At 47.2% G+C, this 15547-nt stretch overlaps 6 protein-coding genes across 6 annotated transcripts; 1 reads left to right on the plus strand and 5 right to left on the minus strand.

The window, feature by feature from the left end:
* Window positions 1–163: 163 nt before the first annotated feature.
* Window positions 164–2724, minus strand: K441DRAFT_583804 (uncharacterized protein; the record flags this gene model as incomplete). Its single annotated transcript, XM_067644514.1, has 11 exons — window positions 164–454; window positions 507–750; window positions 799–1071; window positions 1126–1412; window positions 1465–1498; window positions 1551–1683; window positions 1738–1770; window positions 1824–1914; window positions 1965–2168; window positions 2222–2418; window positions 2472–2724. 11 exons carry the CDS (start codon window positions 2722–2724, stop codon window positions 164–166), a joined length of 2040 nt encoding a protein of 679 aa, XP_067498983.1.
* A 477-nt stretch (window positions 2725–3201) lies between these two features.
* K441DRAFT_667597 (uncharacterized protein) lies at window positions 3202–6409 on the plus strand. Its single transcript, XM_067649868.1, has 4 exons — window positions 3202–3830; window positions 3882–4361; window positions 4421–5410; window positions 5539–6409. Exons 1-4 carry the CDS (start codon window positions 3213–3215, stop codon window positions 6121–6123), a joined length of 2673 nt encoding a protein of 890 aa, XP_067498984.1. The 5' UTR covers window positions 3202–3212; the 3' UTR covers window positions 6124–6409.
* K441DRAFT_619540 (ThiJ/PfpI family protein) lies at window positions 6215–7154 on the minus strand. The gene is made up of 2 exons (XM_067645878.1): window positions 6530–7154; window positions 6215–6459 (listed from the first exon to the last, which is right to left on the minus strand). Exons 1-2 carry the CDS (start codon window positions 6962–6964, stop codon window positions 6229–6231), a joined length of 666 nt encoding a protein of 221 aa, XP_067498985.1. The 5' UTR covers window positions 6965–7154; the 3' UTR covers window positions 6215–6228.
* A 278-nt stretch (window positions 7155–7432) lies between these two features.
* K441DRAFT_667598 (FAD dependent oxidoreductase-like protein) lies at window positions 7433–9163 on the minus strand. Its single transcript, XM_067649869.1, has 2 exons — window positions 8867–9163; window positions 7433–8700 (listed from the first exon to the last, which is right to left on the minus strand). The coding sequence occupies exons 1-2, from the start codon at window positions 9134–9136 to the stop codon at window positions 7495–7497; spliced, it is 1476 nt and encodes a 491-aa protein (XP_067498986.1). The 5' UTR covers window positions 9137–9163; the 3' UTR covers window positions 7433–7494.
* A 2168-nt stretch (window positions 9164–11331) lies between these two features.
* Window positions 11332–13222, minus strand: K441DRAFT_699823 (glycoside hydrolase family 17 protein). The gene is made up of 5 exons (XM_067653194.1): window positions 13178–13222; window positions 12292–13115; window positions 12050–12068; window positions 11707–12000; window positions 11332–11656 (listed from the first exon to the last, which is right to left on the minus strand). Exons 2-5 carry the CDS (start codon window positions 12767–12769, stop codon window positions 11572–11574), a joined length of 876 nt encoding a protein of 291 aa, XP_067498987.1. The 5' UTR covers window positions 12770–13115; window positions 13178–13222; the 3' UTR covers window positions 11332–11571.
* Window positions 13223–14158: 936 nt separating this feature from the next.
* K441DRAFT_699824 (uncharacterized protein) lies at window positions 14159–15461 on the minus strand. The gene has a single exon (XM_067653195.1). The coding sequence runs from the start codon at window positions 15259–15261 to the stop codon at window positions 14404–14406; it is 858 nt and encodes a 285-aa protein (XP_067498988.1). The 5' UTR covers window positions 15262–15461; the 3' UTR covers window positions 14159–14403.
* Window positions 15462–15547: the final 86 nt, after the last annotated feature.

Genomic DNA, 15547 nt, shown 5'->3' on the forward strand with positions numbered 1-15547 from the left:
GATTTGGTTGTTATTTTTATTAAGAAGAGTGCTCTTAGTCAATCCCACTTATTGATTGCCAAATGAAGGCAAAATTCTTTGCAGAGCCAGAGAGACAGATGTACACCGTTGATATTTATCTCCATTATACGTTCTATACAGGACAAAATTCTGAATTGCAAATCTATTTCATTAGGCTCCATGCCTCCCAACCCCAGCGTTTCATTTTCTGCGCAAAAGGCTCCGGCGGACCACCAGGGCCAGCAAAATTTGACAGGGCTGTCGAGGCTCGGTTCCCACTAATTTGTACTTGACTTTCAGAGTCTCCTGCACTGACCGTCGCTTCTGTTTTCTCCTCATCACCAGGAAATTTGTCTTGTAGTATGTAGACATTAAGGCCGAGAGACGAGACTGGGCGGATGTGCGTCTTATGCCACAGTTTCCATCCCGAGTAGAAAATGCAGAAGAGAAGAGGCTAAGATGCCAGTCAGTGTACGGTTCCAAGTATATCGAATTTAGAGGCGTACCCCAGCATAGGCTCCAATCAAGTCAGCGGCAAGCTGCGTATTGGTTTTAAGATCTTTATCAGCTGCTAAATGGTGTCTGGAATGCAGAATATAAATGGTCGGCCACCCCGAGAAAACGACGATCATTACGCATCCAATAAGTCCTATATAGGCCCACATTGGTTGCCAATGTGCCCGGTAATGCTTACTCATGTAGCGACGTTGGTCTCGTGAGTAAACTTGACGTTTGTGTAGGTAGTCCAGACTTTTTACATTAGTTATTGGTTGCAATTAGGTAGCCTAGGAAACTCACCCGGCTTTGAAACGTAGGAATGCTATACACTCGCTAGCATACACACAGGCAACCGATCCCGTGAAGAAAGCAGAAAGAGATAAGATTGGTTGGTTGAAGGATACATCTGCAAGACCAAGCAATGCTAGGAGGCCGAAGGATGAACAGCAAAGAATAGCTGCGATTGGTGTGTGGCCATTGTTTGTTTTCCCGAGCGTGGACCTCAGGAATTTGTTGCCGTACTGCTGCGCAAGTGCAAAGAGAGTTCTACTCGAGACGAAAAGGCCAGTATTACTAAAAATTATCATTAATATGATATTAAGCCTTAAGGGTATTGTGTATACATACGCTGCAGAATAACCTGATATTAGAAAGCACGCGTTCAAGAAATTGGGCAGGACTTTAATTGCAGTTGACTTGACAACTATAATAAATGGCGAGTGCGAGGTATTCGTATTGCTTAGAGAGTAGGCTCGGAAAAGATCCGGATCTGCGAAGTTGATGTTGAAGCCTACACAAAGGGACGCAAAGAAGTAAAGACTCAGTGGAACCCAATACATGAAGCGTGTAGCAGGTGGGAGGTCCTTGCGTGGTCTTTTAGCCTCACCCGCAGTTACGACGACAATATCTCCACCCTAACACAAGATTAGTACGTATTTGAGATAGCCCGGGAAAAGGTCCCCTTACCATGCAGGCAAACATAGCCAGAGTAGCGGAAGTCCTGCGGGTATCTCGTAAGTTTGGAGGGTCCTTACATGGCACTAAATACGTACCAAACAGCTAAAAATCGCCCGGGAGATCCAGAAATGCCTAGTGACTCATTGTCGTCTGACAGTTCCAGTGTACTTTTGGTTTCGTTGAATCCAGCTGGGTTGAAGTAAGGAGGTAGGGCGTTTTCGCTGTAGTCTATACCCAACAGTTAGCGTTTGATAGCTCTAAACTAGATTCAGGAATACTTACTGCCTACAGCAGAGCCAGTTCTTGCCCCGCCAACTGCTCAAAGAATGTTTAGCTCCTGCTTATCCCGTATAACACAGAATGTTTACCTCCAAGGTTGATTGCGACCATCAATATGCACAAACCAGTGATTAGTAAAAGCTTAAACCATTTAATGACGCGCTCCAATCTTCCGTATGTCTATAAATATTAACCATTGCATTAACTAATATTTTAATTAATCGTCTCACCTTTACCCCGCAAATATTCGAAAGTAATGTTAATGTGAGCAGCCCTACGACAATACCGGCTCTCTTGCCTTTATCAAGTGGTGGGCTTCCTGATGGCGCAAAGTCGTTCGCAATTCTTGCAGCACCTGATGTTAGAGCAGCCATACTCAGACATTGGGCAAGCCAGTACGTAACCGCTACTGCAAACCCCAGGGCAGGATCAACCTCCAACGTGTCAGTAAGAGTAAAACTATCAAGCAACACTGTTTTATACTTACGAAAGTGTGAGGATAGTCAATGAGAGCCCCTGAGAGCGGGCGCACTGAAACTAGCTCAGCCAGCGAACGCATAACTCCAACGACTACGAAGCTTGCGAGTATGAATCCTAAGACACAACCGCCAGAGCCTGCTATAGCTATAAGTTCTCCCGAAGTGACGAATAGCCCAATGCCAATCGTTCCAGATATGGCAATACCTATGTCGCTGTTAGATCCTTTGTTCAGATTCACAACTAAATCTTTGGCTTACTCGTGATGTGATGTCGTTCCAGGGCTCTGTCTAGGTAATCGCGGTGGAAGATCCATTGAGCAACATGGTCGAAAAACCAATTGCTATGCTCATTGCCATGGGCTTCTGATCCGTCGGTTTGGATGGAGTGATCGCTCTGATTGTTGCTGGTGTTGTAAATGGTGGTAGACTGAACATTGGCCACCGTTTTGGCCGGGATAGCGGGTTCGACCGAATCATAGTCATGATCAAATTCTCTTTTATTGGTGGCCATTTTCTAGCTGAGACCTACAGATGGAGCAAAAAGGCAAGTGAAGCGGAATGGGCTGTGCGTTCTCGTGTCGTCCTGGAGTATGCCTTGCGGGCTTCGATGGCGGACGAAGACAGGCTGGCCTATCCCTTGCACAGATAACAACGCTCTATAAAATGCGGCCCGTGCGCACCAATTAAAGAGGTGCATGTATAGGCGGTAAGTCGTTCTGCCGCATCACCAAACCAAAACTCTTGATGTTCTCCGCGCACGGGCCACAAAATATAGCACCTTATCTGTGCAAGGGATAGCCTCTGTCACAAATCACAGAACTCAGCCCCGGAGGTCGAGCTACTTGACGCCAAATATTGGGAACGCTGTTAGCCTCGTGCAAAAGGCTGGAGGGGCGCTTTGCTCAGCCGCAACTGTTTTAGGAAAAGTTCAGCAACATTGCAATAATTGATAGAAGGATACCTCAGCATTCCTTCAGCCCTCCCTAAACAACAGCAAGCATGAGCCTCGAACATCTTCAGCGCGACCCAGCGTGGTATTCGAAATGGATGTTTGAAGACGTGGGCTTTCGCCGCAAGGTTTTAGAGCAGCTTCGCCAAGCCATCACGAGTCGGAACTTCGACGATCAGACCACGGCGGAACTTCAGCAACTTCTCGATCATGAATACCTCAGCATCCAGTATGGACGACCTCAAGTCTTACTGCGCAATGGAGTTCCCGATCGATACATCATGGAGAGTTGGACAGCGGAACTTCTTGACCAAATCCCCCAGTGTATTGTCCAACCCGTCAGCGGGCCGTCACCGCTGGAGAAAGAGATTCTGTTTCGAGCGCTGCTCTCCACCCTAAACCTCATTCGAGCTCAAGGAGCAATCCAAAACCTAGATGCGTATCGCAGGCAACTCTATTCGCACTTCGAATATGAGCTCAGAAATTTACAGCCTCAAGAGCGTAAAAACCCTCCAAAATTTACCTCGGATTATTTTCGCATTGTCCAGTGCTCCTTCTTGCTTCGTATTGCTCTAGATTATGCCCAAATACTTGTTTCACCGCTGCCGGAGCTTATTACTCATTTATTGGGACAGTGGATTGCTCGTGCCTTCAGTGTAGCACATCCTGTAAGCAGTCTTCTCTAGACACAACTTCTAACTACAACTAATAAAAAGCAGGATACCAATCCAGATATACAGGGACAAGCAGCCATCTCTTTTCAATCACTAGAGAAAGAGCTTCGTGAATTCTGGTGGCAACTAAATGAAAAAACTCAAACCTTACTCGCTTTTCAGGAACTCAGCCGGGTCGCTGTTGCGTTACATCTTATTGCAACAGTGTCAAATCAGGCCCGTCGGCCAAACTCCTGTATGATGATACGTCATGCCCAAGACTTTGCAAAAATGATCTTGGAAAGACTTTCTCATGTAATAATACAAGACGAGCAGGTTGACCTTCCTATTCAACCACTATCTCCGCTGAAGTCAATGAGTGCAGCATTGCCATCATTGGATATTTCTACGTACTTTTACGGAATTCTTGACTGCGCTCGACAGCTCAGCAAAGTTATCGAACAAGATAGTCTTCCTCTAGCGTTCCCGGCTTTGATGACCGGAATAATCGCCAGGGCTAAAGAACCCAGATTCCGCTGGAAAGCGGTGAGTTTCTTAAGAGGGGATACCTCACCCTTGAGTGATCCAATCTAACTTTATTTTAGATTGAAATACGTATTTCGAATGCCAGTGATCGAGAGTCTTGCTCAAAGAGCATCATTTCGAGTGTTTCTGAGAGCTATTCGCTCGAGATGAAACAGCCATTACCGCAACTACAGAAAGAAATCACGAAAATTTGCCAATTTATCTTACTAGAACAAGGTCATTACGTTCAGCAACGACGACAGTCGAGAGCGTTTTCAATTTCAAGCAGTCTTACCCCAAATGATGGACCAAAATATCGTTTGAAGCTTGATTCTTGGATTGAGGATGGCATCCAACCTATGGAGCGATCATCCGAACGCCAGACTATATTAGCTGAGCTTGAAAGACCACTAAAATCCTCAAAGATGCCACGATTCATTAAACCCCGTATGGAATGTATTTCCGCTGGCCTTTCCCCGAACTGCGAGGCTGCATTCCTGTTGCATAGAAGTCGCCTAATGCTGTATGACGTTCGTAGCCTAACTAGCAGAGCTGTTGTCCGACACGGGGCAGAGATACCTAGCCCGCATGGACACATGAAGGAAGCAATACTTTCCGATACATTTATTGCCTTCATCTTTGACTCCAGCCTTCATGTTCATGAATATGTATTCCCACTTCGGACTCAAAAGGTAGGAAAGGAGCATGTATTCGAACGGGAGGCGGGCCATCAGTGGGATCCAAGCTGCATCGCAATTCATGAGGATTCAGATCGCGCGTGGGTAGCGGTTGGTGGCGGTATTGACTGTGGTGAAGATATCTACGGCGACATTAAAGTTTTCCATATCGATAAACTCACTAGTAATAAGACACTTCTGCCTCAGGTAGCCAGGTTTCGCAGGTCACACCCCGATCCACTTGCGGGCGGTCCTATCAAAGGGCTCAGTTTTAGCCCTGACAAACGAAAACTAGTCTGTATTACGAACAACAATCACATCCTTGTATGGACGCTTTCGAACAATTCAAAGCCTCGTGGAAATCCGTTCAAAATTGAGAAGTTCTATCATCCGGTATGTTCTTGGTCTGTCTGTGAACAGTTTAGTCTCACGAGATGATACGCGAATTTTCAGGTTTTTTCTAACGCCTGCCGCCCGTCTGTCTAAGCGCTTATTTCCAGGACCTTCTAACACATATATAGGAAACTGCCGCGGATGGTGTAACATCTGCTACAATATTCTTCGCCCCTTCAACGCGACTCTACATTCTCACTACAACTTCACCCTCTTTCCAACGAGCTGCCAGTGGTTCGTATGGAGAATGGTCTTATATATCGCCTGTGGCTCCATGCTCGACTGAAGTGCCAGAAGCAATGGTACACAATATCACTGAACTCCGAAAGAAAATCCTGGTCGGGACGGTTACTACAAACGGGGGTCTTGTTGCAGTTGTCGAAAAATCAGGTAAAATAAAGATTCTCGGTCTTACCGAGGGTTTATCCTGTGGTATTTGTTGTGAAAGAGAAGTTAATGAAGTGTATGGCGTCCAGCTGTGCTCTTCAGGGGAAAAAGCATCTCCAACCTCGCTACGCTTTGAGGAGACTGATCAAGGATTGTTTATCGTCGCTGTTGATACAAATGGCAAGTTAGTCAGGCACAAATGGTCAGGATCTCCTGTGAAGAGTGTGCTGCCAGACATCCCTGGCCTGCCTGTTGAACTACCGTCCATCGAGATCGTTTCTTCAACACCAGAGCTACCAACTTCAGAAATATGGGAACTTGCATAACAGCATCATTGCAAAATTGTCATATAAACCCCTTCAACGGAGCAAAACCGGTAGCCATCTGAGATTCAATCGCTAGATAAGGTTACTTTCCGTATGTTCCCGGATCTACGCGCCGGCTTTCCAGATCCCCGCAAATGGGTCGTCATTTGGGTCCACATGCCTCTCATACTCACTAGCATTCGCAATATCCTCCGCAATTTTCCCGCTATAAACATGCTCTACAAAGGCATAGATCAAATCCATTCCGACTGTGATCCCCGAGCTTGTCCAAATATTACCATCCACAACCCACCGTGCTTTTGGGACCCACTCAACTTTCGGGCCTTGCGCTGTCACCTATTTGTATTACAACGAACCTGAATCAGCATGATTGAAAAATAAAACAGGAAGAGAGAAGGCCGCTTACCCAAGCCCACGACTTTTTATTACTTGTGGCCCTTCTTCTATCCAAAATTCCAGTCCTTGCCAGGACCGCCGATCCCGTGCAAACGGTCAATAGATAACTTAGCTTTGAATACGTATCCCTCACAAAATAAACCACGGGCTTCATAGCCTCCTCGTCTCTTGTACCTCGCCCTCCTGGAATGAGCAACACTTCTAGATCCACGGGTGGATCCGTAAACGTATGTGTCGGCACTACGGATTCTCCAAAATCGGACGAGGGACAGCCGGACATGTTATGCTTTGTTGATATGGGATCAAGGGAAGCGGCAAGGATGTATAAGTTGAGGTGGCGGGAAGTGGAGAGGATGTTGAGGACATCTAGGGTGCCAAAGACATCAAGAGCTTGGAAACCGGGGAAGAGAATTACGCCGTAGTTAACCGGGGGTGTGGGCTGCATGGCTGAATTCTGGAAAGAGAGAATAAGTTCTTGGAACTGGTGATATTGTTTGGTTGAGTTTTAGAATAATTGTAGGATGGGTTTATGGGCGAAGGGCTCCACGAAACGGATTTTGAACGTCTGGAGGAATATGGTTTGGGTCCTCAAACGCGCAATTAGGATGTAATATACCTTTTTTTTTGAACTACGCCAAAGCAATACAGATGCTGTCAGGAAAAGACTAAGGTCCGACTTGGTTGAATGAGTCACATTATAGTGATTGTAGAACCCCGCCACTTGTTCTTCGAAGAGCGTATTTGCCTGCATGTCTTGGCACTACTTATACGAAGATGGTGGACGCCGAACATTTCTAAGGAAACGAAGTTCTTGAAGCTTGTAAAGTGAGCATATTCATTTTAAGTTGGTGATTATCTAAATGTCAGCAACTTTTCTTGTGTCAAACCTTGATTGCATGTTTCAAGATAATCAATCCAATTCTGCATCGAATACCTAACTTCATATCTCCAACATATATCTAAATCTACAGCTACTTAGAGGTAATTAATCCCTAAAGTTCCTTCCCTATCTGCTACCTCGACCGTTGGCAGACATCTCGCCCTTTCCATCCTTTCACGACTAATCAGATAGCTCTTTGGTATCTTCCCATCTTTAACCAACCTTTCTTCTACTAGCTTCACATCTTCAGAGTTGAGTTCTGCCAAAGCCATATCTACAATTGCCTTCCCGCATAAAGTCCCATTGGGCATCCCGTGCCCCGTATACCCTCCGCAAAGCCACAGCCCAACCTGATCCGGCACGCCACCGACCCAGGGATGATTATCCCGACTGTGGCCCATTATGCCTGTCCATTGCTGTACTGCCTCCAACTCCTCCAGCTCTTCAGCCTCCCCCCCGAGATCCAGAACGCGTAGGAGCGCCTGTCGAAGGTAAGCGGCCGCTCCCTCATCGTTCACACTGTCATCCGAAATACCTATGCACGGTAAGGCGCAAGAGCCACGCCCACCCCCAAACATAAGATGCCCGGCGGGATTAGGGACCGAGGAGAATGGGCGCTGGATCAGATAGTCGTCGTTATTTGCTGGTTGGTTGAGCGCGCCAANCATGCCGTACGAATTGGGCAGCAGAGTCGAGTTTTTGGGTGGGAGAAGCGCGGACATTTCACCACGTACTGGGACAATGAGATCGGCGAAGGAAGGGAGGATGGCGGATGTATAAGCATTTGTAGCGAGAATGAGGGTCGGAGTGGTAATAGCGCCACGAGGAGTGTATACTGTGTGTCTGCCGCTGGAAGACTGGCTTCCATAGCCCGTAGATGTGAGCATGGAAGAAATTTTGGTGACAGGGGTGGTGGTTTGAAGGTTCAACCGGCCATCTTTGATGAGTTTTTCCAGGATAAAAGCCACATATTTGTACGGCCACAGGCTGCCAGCGCCTTCTGTTATTGTAGCCCCAGCGCAGGAAGTTTTGACACGATATTTACTCAATTCGGCGCTATCTTTGATAACTGTGACCAACTTTCCAATCTCTGGGGCTTGTTGTTTTAACGACATAACTTTTTGTTCCGCCTGGGCAACCAGCTCTTTGCTCCAGAAAGTCCTGCATCCAGATACGCTACGCCACTCGCAGGGAATGTTATGCGCCTCGATATAGGACTTCACAGCGCGGACATTGCAAAGCTCGAACGCTGCTACGTCGGGTCCGCGGTCGAAGAGAAGCGGCTGGCAATGACCTCCGTTCTACAATCCGCAGGCCCAATCAGCAGTAGAACATATGTATTAAACCATCAAATGGAGCCTCGAAGATTCCCTGAAGATTTGCCGGACCATGGCCGACTTCTTAGATTGCTACTCGCGGCCGGCAAGATTCCCTGAAGATTTGCCGGACCATGGATTGAAGACTCACCCTGCCGGTCGCGCCCCAGCATGCCTCCCTAGCCTCAAGCATCACGATGGTCTTGCCATTTGCCCGTTCATCTTCGGCAAGAAAGCGCGCGATGGAGGAACCTGTAATGCCGCTTCCTATTATCACTATATCGGCAATCGATGGAAGGTCGTATGTTGTTCGATGCCCTAGAAGGAATTCGGATGGCTCGCTGTGCCAGAATGAAGCTGTGGAGTTTGGACTCGGTAAATTGGAGCGGCCATCCGTGGGGGATAGCGCTCCCGTCGTCATGGCGAATTGATGTGTTTGGAATTGGAGGTGGGAGCTCCATTGACAGGTGCGGGGCTCATCACTGTTGGGAATTAGGTTGATAATAGCTGTGCGACATTGGTATGCTTGTCACGACAAGTGTAATTTTCAGTGTCGGCGTGAGATTAAAACCCAAGAAGAGCTTGGGCCTGCCATGATACATATGTAAAGGCGCGCTACGATCATATGAAGGTCACGCTGCTTTATAAAGCCATGCATTAAGAAACATTATTTTCCAGAGCAGACACGAATTAACTAACAGGACCCAGACATCTAACTACAAATGCGCAATAATTGGGCCTCCAGTAAGAAAATATCCTCGTAAATAGCGATTTTTTTTCTCAGTAGGGGTATCAGGCTAATATACAATCCATAGTGAATAAAATCCTCCAGGCCGTTCGATTCAATCATACCAAAGCATATGGGACAGCAAACATTCATCACAAGAACCCGATTGCTTAAAGTTGTAAAACAAAAGAAATAAAACCATGCTTTTTCTGAGAGCAATTGACTCGAGCCAGCGAGATCCTCTACCACGTCACATGGAACCTCTCTGTCTATATGCTGGATATGATGCCAATTTGTACGCCATTATATGCTTCATCTAGAAGCACTGAACCGCCCAGCAGCATCCTAACATATATACCATTTAAACAATTTTAATCAAACGTAGAGAGCACCAGTGCTCTGCTGCATTACGGTCGGGAATTCTTTCCAATGTGGCAGAATTCCTTGACGTGGTCCGTCACACTGAAATCGTTGAAAAGCCAGGAATTCGAATGCCTTCCACGCCACGGATCGCTGCTTGCGGTGTTCCTCCGAACAGGACCCGGGACCGGTTGCTTTGGGTGATCATTGCTCGAATTTGTTGAAGAACGACTTGCGTCTGAAAAGTGTCGCGACTGCTGTTGAGCTCTCGGAGATGAAGGTGGTGACATTTGCGAGAACTCCGAAGAAGATACTGGGAGTTGTTCTGGAGGGAGTGGTGATTTTGAGCGATGACGCGGGACACCTTTACGGGACCTACTTCGGGAGCGGCCTCTCCTTACTTTCGAAGCAAGCGCCTCGAAGAAGCTTGAATCGGTGGGCGACAGCGAACCCTGGGTGCTGCCACGGGAGATGTACGATTTAGGAGAAGCTTGAGCGGAGTACCCAGGCGACATTGGTATGGAGGATGTCTGTGAAATCGAGGAGTTTGTTGAAGTTCGAATTGGTGGGGGTGGTTGTGAATCAGTAGTCGACATTGGAGTCATCTGGTCCTAAAGTTGGACGGTGGAGGTGCGGGGCACACGACTGAGGAACGATGGCCCTAAGGGAATTCTTGCGAGGAGTAAAATGATTGCGACAGTCTTCCAGGTATTAGGCGTTAGAATTGGGAAGAATTGTTCAAATAGTTGTGAGAATTGTTCTGGACAGATTTGCGGCTCATAGCAGGATGCGGCGCCTGGCCTTAAAAAAGTTGGGATTGTGAAGGACACACATGCCCTGATCACGCTGCAATATCTTGGCGCATCTCACAGGTGGATTGTGTCGTATCGGTGAGGGTTGAGGCCAAGAGCCAATCGTTGGCCGTGTTAATGACAAGTCGCGCAAGCCGAGCCTGCCTGGAGGACGACTGGGCTGCGGGTTCACCGACTCTCGACTCTTCTGACTGTGGGCGAGGCGGGGGGACAGTGCCCGTGTAGAGTGCTAATGCAGCTTTGTCCTTCAGCGATGCAAGAACATGCAAGAACAACACATTCTGTCCGATAACCCTGCCCGTCATCCAATCGCCGTCTATGCTTGTGTGCAGCTGGCCACGCATCAGGCATGGCTTCCGTTGCTCAGTAAGACGCTCTGAGCCGACACCTTGTCTTCCAGACTGAGTGACTGATAGCCAAGTCGCGGCTCTGCAGCTCCAATCGTTCTTTGATCTGCTCTCTTGTAAACGTTGTGCCAACATAGGAGGAACCAAGGGAGCTGGCGAAGAGAGAAAAAGAGGCACGAGAGTGATGATTGTAGGTTGGTGGAAATGTGGAGAATTGGCGATTGGAGGACAACTGCTGCGTCAGCATTCTTCGCCAGAACTCGCTCAGCTACCAACTTCGCAAAGAGGAAATGGGAATCGCAAGCCCGCCAGTAATGAGTACCTATTGGATGGCGTTAACGACACGACTCGGTTTGCAATAACGCAGCGTGGCAGGCATGATTTGTGTGACCAGTTCATATGTAAGATAGTCTAGGCACTTAAAAAGGCACAGGAATTTTGATTACTGCTCCAATCTATCTTCTGTAAATTACATCTACCTTGTGGTTTCGAAGCCCATCCTCATAGTATTCACTTGTGCCGGCCCCAATGCCATTGACCAATTTGAAGTTAGTCGTACAGCACTACGACTACAACAACCTTTAGCACGTCCTCCTGTATGCTACATGGTTTAACAAGCAAGGTTGTATATTGGTTTACGGTTTGCATCTACAACCCCAAACGAAGGTGAATCAGAATAGTCCTGATACGCGTACCTATTCAGGCATGAGCTAACGACCTCTCAAAGTATATAAAAGCATCTTACCAAAAAGTGTTGGCCTGTTCAAACGCTGCGCAGGCCACATTGGTCCAATAGGCCTGAGCATTCGAGATTGAGGGAACCGCCGAACCATCGTTAGCTCCGCTGACTGGCCATCCCGTTTCAGTAATCCAAACCCAGGTTCCTGGCTTGACGGAATTCACAGCATCTCGAGTAGCCTGAACGGACTGCCAAAAGACATTTGCACCATCTTGAATTGCTGCACCTTGAAAGTACGGATACCCATCCAATCCAACGAAGTCACTGGCCATGATGACGGCATTGTTTGTCGAGTTGACCCTACTGCGGTATTAGTCCTGCTCGTTCACCTTAAACTAATATTACTTACCAAGCTGTCCAGGTATCGACTGTATGTACGGGATGTGATTAGCAGATAAAACCCAGTCAGTAACGTAGAAAAGAAGATATATACATGAAGTCCTTCTAGACAAAATAGACTTGTAGCGGAGGATATGTGACCTGCCCTTGAATGTCGTAATCAAGGTCACAACGGAGGCAAAGAACATACTACACCCGAGCAAAAGGCGCTCGCGGAATTGCAAGTGTGCAAATCAGAAATAGTTAACTCACCATGGCCGACTTCTTGGTTTGCGCCTACAGATCGGATCATGCCCCTGACATCGTTTATCTGTGATGCAAGCTTGGCTGGATTAGTGTCTCCGCGGTAGAGATCTTCGCTACCTACGGAGACAGCAATAATCCAATCGGAACCATATTGTTGGATGGCGGCCAGAAGCGCTTGTTTTTCATTGTTAAAATGAGTGTCGTCCTCAGTCCAGACACCCACCAAGATCTGCATTCCCGTAGCCAAAGCGGCTGGGACGGCATTCTCCAGAGTGTTGCAGTCGGAAGAGGCATAGAGTCGAACCGAAGTGAAGTAGCCCGGTAGGCCTTTCAGCGTGTTGAAGGTAGTTTTCCAATCTGCCTGGCTTTTGCATGAACCATCTGGATTGTTTGCGCCAACATTGAAGCCTTTCCAGTAGGCTTCAGCACCAGATATCCCTGAGAGGGCAGTAGTGATGAAGGTAGCGAGCGAAAGGAATTTCATTTCGATGAACGAGTGGTTTAACGGAACAGAGGCTGCAGAAACAAAGTGAAATTATATTAAATAGCGAATGGAAGTTGAATTGAAGAGGGTATAAAGAGAGAAGGTGAATTCTTTAAAAATCTCGCTCGACGCAGGGTTTTCAAGTTTCCAGATGTTCTGCAGTGAAGCGTGGCTATCCCATAGCCAGCCGGTCATTGGTAGAACGTCACCCCTATATAAGCGGGTGGCGTGTGTGACATTCTTTTGCCTGGGCTTAGGTCGTGCGAGCTGGCAGAATAACACTTGTACAGACCCGCTTAAGGATAATACTTGTACAAGGGACCACAAAACGGGTCAGACTCCCCTGCTAGTATGTGTCAGAATAAGCGAGCCCCAAAGAGTATATAGGGGCTAAGTTATTTTGCTTACCTTACTAGCAGAGGGGGCGTCAGACCCGTTTGTGGTACCCCCTTGTATTCACGGCAATAGTTTTTACGCAACATAACTGTCAGCATATGTAACAGCTTGAAGACTCTGCCTGTGAACGTTCGCATAGCTCTGCCGATCGCGCCGCTAGATAAAAGCGAATAATGTCCGACTCGTATTGAAATTGGCCAAAAAGAGATTGCTCACCAGCCCGGAATTTGTGGGCTGGTCGAATATTGATGACGTACAGTTTGCAAGGATCTCGGAAACTATTTATAGCAATTCAGGAACGTAACGTTGTATGGTGCAAGGGCGCTCATTGCATTTTCTTCAGCTGCTTGAAATGCAGTCTACTGCAAGACTCGCTGCACAACACAAGCCGATAACAATTATGAACCATTGGAAAAGAAGGCCTTTACTATAATTGCCCTCCGGATAGTATGTGATGCGCATACTTAGTATCGTAGATCGGAACGGACCCTTTTTCCCAACAATCTCTGTCGTTCAATGCAAAGCATGTGAAGTGGCCGTGCTTTGGATTATGATCAAGGTACAAACGGTTGTGTATCTTTACTAGAAAGAACGGAGTTTGGAAGCAATGAGCATCTGGGCAGAGCTGAGAGCTTTCGAACATCTTCAGCATCCAGATCAAATAATCATGTGTTATGGAAAAGTTCATGCTTCAAGTGCCTTTCAGAGCAACGGAAATTCTCATGGTCTCATAGAATAACGTCCCTGACCGAGTGCATAGTGTTCATTATGTGTCTCGGAACCCTTCGGATATGGCTAACCGCTAACTTGTTAGACCACCCCACGGGTTCTCGAAAATGGCTTGCCCAGTTCTGTCGGATCTTTCGAGTGAATATCATGATACACGAGTAGATCCGAGTGTATCCTTAACCCGTTAAGGTCCTTAGCGTAAGTGGTCTGTGCGGAACATTGTTCTCAACGAAGTCAAAGGCTTCGTATTTCTGAGAACGGCGGCTTGATTCGACTGGTTTGATTGGTGGGCTCTTATCGATATCGTAAGGACCAATTTTGACGAGTTAAGGGATAATGCATGGCATTCGGACAAGCAGAGAGGAAATTTTAATTCATATGAAGGTAGTCGTCTAGAATTGTGAGGGATTTTGTGGCTCTTCTGCGATCTCGACGGCTTTTGTTCGAGTTCAGTCTGGCTATTGGCCGACTTTCTAACATGAGTGGGGTCTCTGGTTCCCCTTTGATGTCTAGCTAGATGTCTCTGCCACTGCAATGATGTCCTGCTCGAGATTCAAACTTGCAAACTTCGGGAAATCATTAAACGGTAGCTTTGATGATGGCTTCGCGGCAATAGCGATCATAAAGTTTTCCTCAAATGCTTGGATTTCCATCTTGACGTCCTCCAATTTCTTTCGATGGAGCCAAACTTCTACGTCGTCAACACGCTCGCCCCAGGAGCCAAGCGTAGAACATCTTGCAATGGTGCCAGCTACTGGTGCTCGTACATTGCGGAATTCCAAATTTTTGATCCATTTAGCCAGCAGTGCTTCGCCTGTGAGCTTAATGAATGCTTCCTTGTAGCACCAGAATGTGTAGAAGCGGCGTAGTTTCGCATCAATGAGTAGATCCGAACTAAATCTTCTCTCTTCTCCTGATTTCAGCACTACGGTGAGCTCCTTGTCCCTCGTGCAGCAACGATCGTTCCGGCCAACATCAGCTGGAGAAAGCTCGGTGCCATCCAGTAGTTTAAAAGGATCGGTGTTGTACTTCATATCCCAACTTTCTTCCGCAGAGAATATTTCTTGGTAGACATCCACCCAACCATCAAAACCATCCTGGTCAATTACCCGGTAGTCGTTACGTTCGTTCACACAGACGATATCCGCGCCAAGTTCCATATCGGCAATTTGGCAGCCCACCAATGCTACTAAGCCGGCCTGATGAGAAACATTGAATTCGATAGGGGCGGTACTACCATCAGGCAAAAGGCAGCATGGCTTTCCGTGTTTAGGATCACCTTTGCGGCCGAACCGTATGTCTAGCCATGGTAATCCAAGTGACTTAGAGACAAACAAGCGCTTCAGGAGCGCAGAGCCAAGGGCCATTTTGGCATCTGCAATATGATATTTGCGTTTAGCATTCTCTCTCTCCTCCGGGCTAACTAATTCAAGGGCTTCTGATGCCTATGGAGAGTTAGTTCTGGTACAGTCTGCAGAGATAAAAAAAAAAGACAGACAGAATGGTCTATATTATCGCCAGGCCAGAGGGACCTAGTATCTAAAAGCCAACAGGTTATAGCGGGGATTTCAAGCTGATCCATAGCGTCATGAGAGAGTTGTGAAGCCGAGGGGCTACGGAGGTGAGAACATAAGCCCGCAATTTAGGGTTATC

The sequence above is a fragment of the Cenococcum geophilum genome, assembly GCF_001692895.1.
Source record: "Cenococcum geophilum 1.58 unplaced genomic scaffold K441scaffold_56, whole genome shotgun sequence".
In the NCBI taxonomy this organism is placed as follows: domain Eukaryota; kingdom Fungi; phylum Ascomycota; class Dothideomycetes; order Gloniales; family Gloniaceae; genus Cenococcum; species Cenococcum geophilum.